The 9,627-nt window shown below is 43.8% G+C and overlaps 1 protein-coding gene across 1 annotated transcript; it reads right to left on the bottom strand.

The window, feature by feature from the left end:
• Positions 1-5,929: 5,929 nt before the first annotated feature.
• LOC117336599 (midasin-like) lies at positions 5,930-7,195 on the bottom strand. The gene is made up of 2 exons (XM_033897211.1): positions 6,390-7,195; positions 5,930-6,347 (listed from the first exon to the last, which is right to left on the bottom strand). The coding sequence occupies exons 1-2, from the start codon at positions 7,193-7,195 to the stop codon at positions 5,930-5,932; spliced, it is 1,224 nt and encodes a 407-aa protein (XP_033753102.1).
• Positions 7,196-9,627: the final 2,432 nt, after the last annotated feature.

The following is a 9,627-nucleotide window of genomic DNA, read 5'->3' as shown; positions in this document are numbered from 1 at the left end:
CACAACCCTAGTGATAGTCTATCTCTCAACCACACAACCCTAGTGATAGTCTATCACTCAACCACACAACCCTAGTGATAGTCTATCTCTCCAAACACACAACCCTAGTGATAGTCTATCTCTCAACCACACAACCCTAGTGATAGTCTATCACTCAACCACACAACCCTAGTGATAGTCTATCACTCAACCACACAACCCTAGTGATAGTCTATCACTCAACCACACAACCCTAGTGATAGTCTATCACTCAACCACACAACCCTAGTGATAGTCTATCTCTCAACCACACAACCCTAGTGATAGTCTATCTCTCAACCACACAACCCTAGTGATAGTCTATCTCTCCAGCCACACAACCCTAGTGATAGTCTATCTCTCAACCACACAACCCTAGTGATAGTCTATCACTCAACCACACAACCCTAGTGATAGTCTATCTCTCTAACCCCACAACCCTAGTGATAGTCTATCACTCAACCACACAACCCTAGTGATAGTCTATCACTCAACCACACAACCCTAGTGATAGTCTATCTCTCCAACCACACAACCCTAGTGATAGTCTATCTCTCAACCACACAACCCTAGTGATAGTCTATCACTCAACCACACAACCCTAGTGATAGTCTATCACTCAACCACACAACCCTAGTGATAGTCTATCTCTCAACCACACAACCCTAGTGATAGTCTATCACTCAACCACACAACCCTAGTGATAGTCTATCACTCAACCACACAACCCTAGTGATAGTCTATCTCTCCAAACACACAACCCTAGTGATAGTCTATCTCTCAACCACACAACCCTAGTGATAGTCTATCTCTCAACCAGACAACCCTAGTGATAGTCTATCTCTCCAACCACACAACCCTAGTGATAGTCTATCTCTCAACCACACAACCCTAGTGATAGTCTATCTCTCAACCATACAACCCTAGTGATAGTCTATCTCTCCAGCCCCACAACCCTAGTGATAGTCTATCTCTCCAACCCCACAACCCTAGTGATAGTCTATCTCTCAACCATACAACCCTAGTGATAGTCTATCTCTCAACCCCACAACCCTAGCGATAGTCTATCTCTCCAACCCCACAACCCTAGTGATAGTCTATCTCTCCAACCACACAACCCTAGTGATAGTCTATCTCTCAACCACACAACCCTAGTGATAGTCTATCTCTCAACCACACAACCCTAGTGATAGGCTATCTCTCAACCACACAACCCTAGTGATAGTCTATCACTCCACCACACAACCCTAGTGGTAGTCTATCTCTCACCCATACAACCCTAGTGATGGTCTATCTCTCCAGTCACAAAATCCTAGTGATAGTCTATCTCTCCAACCCCACAACCCTAGTGATAGTCTCTCTCCAACCACACAACCCTAGTGATAGTCTATCTCTCAACCACACAACCCTAGTGATAGTCTATCTCTCAACCACACAACCCTAGTGATAGTCTATCTCTCAACCACACAACCCTAGCGATAGTCTATCACTCAACCACACAACCCTAGCGATAGTCTACTCTCAACCACACAACCCTAGCGATAGTCTATCTCTCAACCACACAACCCTAGTGATAGTCTATCTCTCAACCACACAACCCTAGTGATAGTCTATCTCTCAACCACACAACCCTAGTGATAGTCTATCTCTCAACCACATAACCCTAGTGATAGTCTATCTCTCAACCACACAACCCTAGTGATAGTCTATCTCTCAACCACACAACCCTAGTGATAGTCTATCTGTCAACCATACAACCCTAGTGATAGTCTATCTCTCCAACCACACAACCCTAGTGATAGTCTATCTCTCACCCATACAACCCTAGTGATGGTCTATCTCTCAACCCCACAACCCTAGTGATAGTCTATCTCTCAACCAGACAACCCTAGTGATAGTCTATCTCTCAACCAGACAACCCTAGTGATAGTCTATCACTCAACCAGACAACCCTAGTGATAGTCTATCTCTCAACCAGACAACCCTAGTGATAGTCTATCACTCAACCAGACAACCCTAGTGATAATCTATCTCTCAACCACACAACCCTAGTGATAGTCTATCTCTCAACCACACAACCCTAGTGATAGTCTATCTCTCAACCACACAACCCTAGCGATAGTCTATCACTCAACCACACAACCCTAGCGATAGTCTATCTCTCAACCACACAACCCTAGTGATAGTCTATCTCTCAACCACACAACCCTAGTGATAGTCTATCTCTCAACCACACAACCCTAGTGATAGTCTATCTCTCAACCACACAACCCTAGTGAAAGTCAAACACTAGTCACACAACCTAAGTGAAAGTTCAACACTAGGCACACAACCCTACTGAGAGGTACTAGTCACACAACCCTACTGACAGGTACTAGTATCACAACCCTACTGACAGGTACTAGTCACACAACCCTACTGACAGGTACTAGTCACACAACCCAAGTGACAGTTCAACCCAAGTAACACACCCCTGGTAAAAGATAAACACTTTAATCACACAACCCTAGTGATAGTTCAACACTAGTCACACAACCCTAGTGATAGTTCAACACTAGTCACACAACCCCTCTGACAGGTGCTCAAGTGTTAGCCACACAACCCGAGTGATTAGTCACACAAACGTAGTGATAGCTCAACCCTCGTCACACAATCCCACTGACAGTTCAACACTAGTCACACAACCCTAGTGAGACACTTGTCACACGACCCTAGTGACAGACATTAGTCACACAACCCTAGTGACAGACACTTGTCATACAACCCTAGTGACAGACACTTGTCACACAACCCTAGTGACAGACACTTGTCACACAACCCTAGTGACAGACATTAGTCACACAACCCAAGTGACAGTCACTTGTCACACAACCCTAGTGACAGACATTAGTCACACAACCCTAGTGATAGACACTAGTCACACAACCTTTGTGACAGACACTTGTCACATAACCCTAGTGACAGACACTTGTCACACAACCCAAGTGACAGTCACTTGTCACACAACCCTTGTGACAGACATAAGTCACACAACCCTAGTGACAGACACTTGTCACACAACCCTAGTGACAGACATTAGTCACACAACCCTTGTGACAGACACTTGTCACACAACCCTAGTGACAGACATTAGTCACACAACCCTAGTGATAGACACTAGTCACACAACCTTTGTGACAGACACTTGTCACATAACCCTAGTGACAGACACTTGTCACACAACCCAAGTGACAGTCACTTGTCACACAACCCTTGTGACAGACATTAGTCACACAACCCTAGTGACAGACATTAGTCACACAACCCTAGTGACAGACACTAGTCACACAACCTTTGTGACAGACACTTGTCACACAACCCTAGTGTAAATCGAACACTCCAGCCACATAACCCTATTGACAGACATATTAGTCAAATAACCCTAGTGACAGACATTAGTCACACAACCCTAGTGACAGACATTAGTCACACGACCTGAGTGACAGTCCAATAATTTATCTTGTCACATAATCTTGCGAGAGACCTTCCTATACCACTGTAAAATCAGCCTCCATCTCAAACACAATTCAACATCTCCTTGGAAAAGAAACAATGAGGAATTTAATGTGTCTGAACGCAGTTTAAGTGATGCTTCTGTGTACAAGGTTTTAAATTCTTACTGCAGCTGGCAAGCTTCAAACACAACACAGGCAGGAAATATATAATAAATATATAATAACCACAAACTTCACAGATCATTTGTCAGTATCTTACCTTAACAAGTAGAAATCTACCGTAAACGTCTGGATTCACTTTCAAAAAGGGGTGCTGAAAAATAAACCAACATTACATTAAACACAAGACTGTCTGCATCTCCACTCAAATGGGGTTACGGTCTAACTATTTCAACTTTTTTTTTATCAAATATAGAAGATTTCAAGGCGGTCTGTTGTATAAGTTTTGGATTGATATATGTGATGGTGTTTGTTCACAATGAAATTGATTCTGGTCACATATTTCTATCGAATCTGGAAATAATTTGAGTACAGTACACATCTTTTTTCTTTTCCTGAATGGTTATGAAATATCTACAATTTGGTCCTGATGAACATGATAGGCAACCTCTAAGGCTCCAAAATGAATATTTCTTAGAAAAAATAAAATGCAATAAATCTTATAAGCCATTGAGAGATTGTTCATTAGAGATTTAATCAGACATGTGAACACTGAATTCTGGATACTGACCATTGGTGTATATATGTTATGGATGATTTTACATATACTGACCATAGCTTTGCCACTGACCAATCAGGGAGGTGAACAGAATGACCATAATTATCATTGACCAATGAAGGAGGTAGGCATAATGACCATTACCTTATCATTGACCAATCAGGGAGGTGAACAGAATGACCATTTCCTTGTCACTGACTAATCACGGAGGTGAACAGAATGACTATTTCCTTGCCTCTGACCAATCTGAGAGATGAACAAAATGACCCTTACTTTGTCACTCATCAATGAGAGGTAGACAGAATGATTGTTACCTTATTTTCGACTGTTGGTGAACTGTTTTAAGGAAAACCGTCTGTCAGTGTGTCACTGAAAAAGAAAAAAACATTTTAAGAAACAAGACTAAATGTGTAAATGAAATCGGTTTTACCTTAAATATACATAGTACAATCATCTACCTGAATGCTGGAACAGTGGTAGTGTTATTTTGTTGTGTCGGTTCAAGTACAATAGAGCACACATGTAACACAATTCCATATCATGCAAAAACCTGAGAAACAAACAATCCTATAGCCGTCATTCTGCAGATGCAACAATGGTGGCTATGTGCAGCCAAATAGCACCTTACCCTCTACTGGTCAATGATGCACCAGCCTATTCTCAAAATATTGTTTATCAACAGCTAAGACAATTTAAAATTCTCCAAAGAATTTAATCCTGAGACTCAGCATCAGAAAACAAAAGAAACAAAAGGACAATGTCTAGTTTTTCTTTTCTTCAAATTGTATGCATCCTACCACCGCCTGTGTGTAATACGAGAGATAACTTCACTGCAGATACATTTCAAAGTGTTATTTTTCTGTGAAAGAAAAACGCAAGAATTGTGAGACAAGTACAATAGGGTATGTAATAGGACCTGCAGATGACAAGTCATTCTACCTGGTGGAGCGCACAGGGTGGCATGTATTGTTACGGTCACACCTCAGCGACAGTCTACAGTGATGGGTGGTGCCTGTCGGCAGGAAGAGGCCACTATATCAGAACCACATATTGTTGTCAAATTGTTTTTCATATTTCATTGTAGGCGCCAATATGTTGCCCCTTTGATGTGTAAAACTGTGAATGAACATCATTTATCACAACACAAAGGTAGGATGGATATACTCTCAACAACACTCTTCCCCTCTTATTATCTGCTCCTTCTTCCTGTTTTCTTGTTCATCCACTTGCCCTTTGTCCTTTCACTCCTATCTTCCTTCCTTGCCCTCCCTTCTTTTTCTCCTAATATTTTTATCTCCTTGCCCTCCCTTCTTTTACTCCTAATATTTTCATCCCTTTGCCCCCTTCCCCTTCTTTCTCTCCTAACATTTCCATCCCCTTACCCTCCCTTCTTTTACTCCTATCTTCCTTCCTTGCTATCCTTTTCTTTTATTCCTCAATTTTTCATCCCTTTATCATCCATTATTTCCCTCCAAACATTTTCCTCCATTCATTCACTTGATCATAATCTCCTTACTCTCCTTTCTTCCTTTCATTCCTAATATCTTTTAAAATCCTTTGCCCTCATTTCTTTAGTCGTCCTTAAATGAACATAGCTGTAGAAAGGACATTACACAATACAAAACCAAAAACAAGCAATCCCTTCTTTAACACCAAAATTTTCTTCCCTTTCATCTCATTTTTTTCACTCTCAATATCTTCATCCCTTTTCTCTCCTAACTTCTTCATCCATTTTTTCATTTAATTCTCTCTTAATGCCTTTCTGTTGCTGTGGTATCTGCTTTCCCTCATCAACATCCTTCTCTGTTGCTGTGGTATCCTGCCTTCCCTCATCAACATCCTTCTCTGTTGTTGTGGTATCCTGCCTTCCTTCATCAACATCCTTCTCTGTTGTTGTGGTATCCTGCCTTCCCTCATCAACATCCTTCTCTGTAACTGTGGTATCCTGCCTTCCCTCATCAACATCCTTCACTGTTGCTGTGGTATCCTGCCTTCCTTCATCAACATCCTTCTCTGTTGCTGTGGTATCCTGCCTTCCCTCATCAACATCCTTCTCTGTTGCTGTGGTATCCTGCCTTCCCTCATCAACATCCTTCTCTGTTGCTGTGGTATCCTGCCTTCCCTCATCAACATCCTTCTATGTTGTTGTGGTATCCTGCCTTCCCTCATCAACATCCTTCTCTGTTGCTGTGGTATCCTGCCTTCCTTCATCAACATCCTTCTCTGTTACTGTGGTATCCTCCCTTCCTTCATCAACATCCTTCTCTGTTGCTGTGGTATCCTCCCTTCCTTCATCAACATCCTTCTCTGTTGCTGTGGTATCCTCCCTTCCCTCATCAGCATCCTTCTCTGTTGCTGTGGTATCCTGCCTTCCCTCATCAACACCCTTCTCTGTTGCTGTGGTATCCTGCCTTCCCTCATCAACATCCTTCTCTGTTGCTGTGGTATCCTGCCTTCTCTCATCAACATCCTTCACTGTTGCTGTGGTATCCTGCCTTCCTTCATCAACATCCTTCTCTGTTGCTGTGGTATCCTGCCTTCCCTCATCAACATCCTTCTCTGTTGCTGTAGTATCCTCCCTTCCTTCATCAACAACTTTCTCTGTTGCTGTGGTATCCTGCCTTCCTTCATCAACATCCTTCTCTGTTGCTGTGGTATCCTGCCTTCCCTCATCAACATCCTTCTCTGTTGCTGTGGTATCCTGCCTTCTCTCATCAACATCCTTCACTGTTGCTGTGGTATCCTGCCTTCCTTCATCAACATCCTTCTCTGTTGCTGTGGTATCCTGCCTTCCCTCATCAACATCCTTCTCTGTTGCTGTAGTATCCTCCCTTCCTTCATCAACAACTTTCTCTGTTGCTGTGGTATCCTGCCTTCCTTCATCAACATCCTTCTCTGTTGCTGTGGTATCCTGCCTTCCTTCATCAACATCCTTCCTGTTGCTATGGTATCTGCTTTCCCTCATCAACATCCTTCTCTTTTTAATTCCCTCATAACACCTTCGTGTTGCTGCGGTATCCTCCCTTCCCTCATCAACATCCTTCTCTGTTGCTGTGGTATCCTGCCTTCCTTCATCAACTTCCTTCTATGTTGTTGTGGTATCCTGCCTTCCCTCATCAACATCCTTCTCTGTTGCTGTGGTATCCTGCCTTCCCTCATCAGCATCCTTCTCTGTAACTGTGGTATCCTGCCTTCCCTCATCAACATCCTTCTCTGTTGTTGTGGTATCCTGCCTTCCCTCATCAACATCCTTCTCTGTTGCTGTGGTATCCTACCTTCCCTCATCAACATCCTTTGCTGTTGCTTAGTATCCTGCCTTCCCTCATCAACATTCTTCTCTGTAACTGTGGTATCCTGCCTTCCCTCATCAGCATCCTTCTCTGTTGCTGTGGTATCCTGCCTTCCCTCATCAACATCCTTCTCTGTTGCTGTGGTATCCTGCCTTCCCTCATCAACATCCTTCTCCGTAACTGTGGTATCCTGCCTTCCTTCATCAACATCCTTCTCTGTTTCAGTGGTATCCTGCCTTCCTTCATCAACATCCTTCTCTGTTGCTGTGGTATCCTGCCTTCCCTCATCAAGATCCTTCTATGTTGTTGTGGTATCCTGCCTTCCTTCATCAACATCCTTCTCTGTTGCTGTGGTATCCTGCCTTCCCTCATCAACATCCTTCTCTGTTGCTGTGGTATCCTGCCTTCCCTCATCAACATCCTTCACTGTTGCTGTGGTATCCTGCCTTCCTTCATCAACATCCTTCTCTGTTGCTGTGGTATCCTGCCTTCCTTCATCAACAACCTTCTCTGTTGCTGTGGTATCCTGCCTTCCTTCATCAACATCCTTCTCTGTTGCTGTGGTATCCTGCCTTCCTTCATCAACATCCTTCTCTGTTGCTGTGGTATCCTGCCTTCCTTCATCAACATCCTTCCTGTTGCTATGGTATCTGCTTTCCCTCATCAACATCCTTCTCTTTTTAATTCTCTCATAACACCTTCATGTTGCTGCGGTATCCTCCCTTCCCTCATCAACATCCTTCTCTGTTGCTGTGGTATCCTGCCTTCCCTCATCAACATCCTTCTCTGTTGCTGTGGTATCCTGCCTTCCTTCATCAACATCCTTCTCTGTAACTGTGGTATCCTGCCTTCCCTCATCAACATCCTTCTCTGTTGCTGTGGTATCCTGCCTTCCCTCATCAACATCCTTCTCTGTTGCTGTGGTATCCTGCCTTCCCTCATCAACATCCTTTGCTGTTGCTTAGTATCCTGCCTTCCCTCATCAACATCCTTCTCTGTTGCTGTGGTATCCTGCCTTCCCTCATCAACATCCTTTGCTGTTGCTTAGTATCCTGCCTTCCCTCATCAACATCCTTCTCTGTTGCTGTGGTATCCTGCCTTCCCTCATCAACATCCTTTGCTGTTGCTTAGTATCCTGCCTTCCTTCATCAACATCCTTCTCTGTAACTGTGGTATCCTGCCTTCCCTCATCAGCATCCTTCTCTGTTGCTGTGGTATCCTGCCTTCCCTCATCAACATCCTTCTCTGTTGCTGTGGTATCCTGCCTTCCTTCATCAACATCCTTCTCTTTTTAATTCTCTCATAACACCTTCGTGTTGCTGCGGTATCCTCCCTTCCCTCATCAACATCCTTCTCTGTTGCTGTGGTATCCTCCCTTCCCTCATCAACATCCTTCTCTGTTGCTGTGGTATCCTGCATTACCTCATCAACATTGGTTTAGTTTGGTTTACTTTGTTTAATGTCCTTTTAACAGCTAAGGTCATTTAAGGACGGCCTCCCGTGCCTGCGACATGCATGGGTGTGGTGAGTGGGTATGTGTGTTTTGGGAGGCTGCGGTATGTTCGTGTTAAGTCTCCTTGTGATAGGCCGGAACTTTTGCCGATTTATAGTGCTACCTCACTGAAGCATACTGCCAAAGATACCCAGCAGGACACCCCACCCGGTCACATTATACTCATCAACATTCTTCACTGTTGCTGTGATATCCTGCCTTCTTTCATCAACATCTTTCTCTGTTGCTGTGGTATCCTGCCTTCCTTCATCAACATCCTTCTATGTTGTTGTGGTATCCTGCCTTCCTTCATCAACATCCTTCTCTGTTGCTGTGGTATCCTGCCTTCCTTCATCAACATCCTTCTCTGTTGCTGTGGCATCCTGCCTTCCTTCATCAACATCTTTCTCTGTTGCTGTGGTATCCTGCCTTCCTTCATCAACATCCTTCTATGTTGTTGTGGTATCCTGCCTTCCTTCATCAACATCCTTCTCTGTTGCTGTGGTATCCTGCCTTCCTTCATCAACATCCTTCTCTGTTGCAGTGGCATCCTGCCTTCCTTCATCAACATCCTTCTCTGTTGCTGTGGCATCCTGCCTTCCCTCATCAACATCC

The sequence above is a fragment of the Pecten maximus genome, chromosome 10, assembly GCF_902652985.1.
Source record: "Pecten maximus chromosome 10, xPecMax1.1, whole genome shotgun sequence".
Taxonomy (NCBI): domain Eukaryota; kingdom Metazoa; phylum Mollusca; class Bivalvia; order Pectinida; family Pectinidae; genus Pecten; species Pecten maximus.
Note: the sequence above shows the minus strand (reverse complement) of the source record. Positions and strands in the feature narration are given on the sequence as shown.

Bases quoted from the DNA above. Each gene is read 5' to 3' on its own strand.
- LOC117336599 (XM_033897211.1), bottom strand. From the start codon at position 7,195: ATGAGGGAAAGCAGATACCATAGCAACAGGAAGGATGTTGATGAAGGA. The intron at 6,348-6,389 runs GCAGGATACCAC...TGATGAGGGAAG, and splicing joins AAGGATGTTGATGAGGGAAG to GCAGGATACCACAGCAACAG.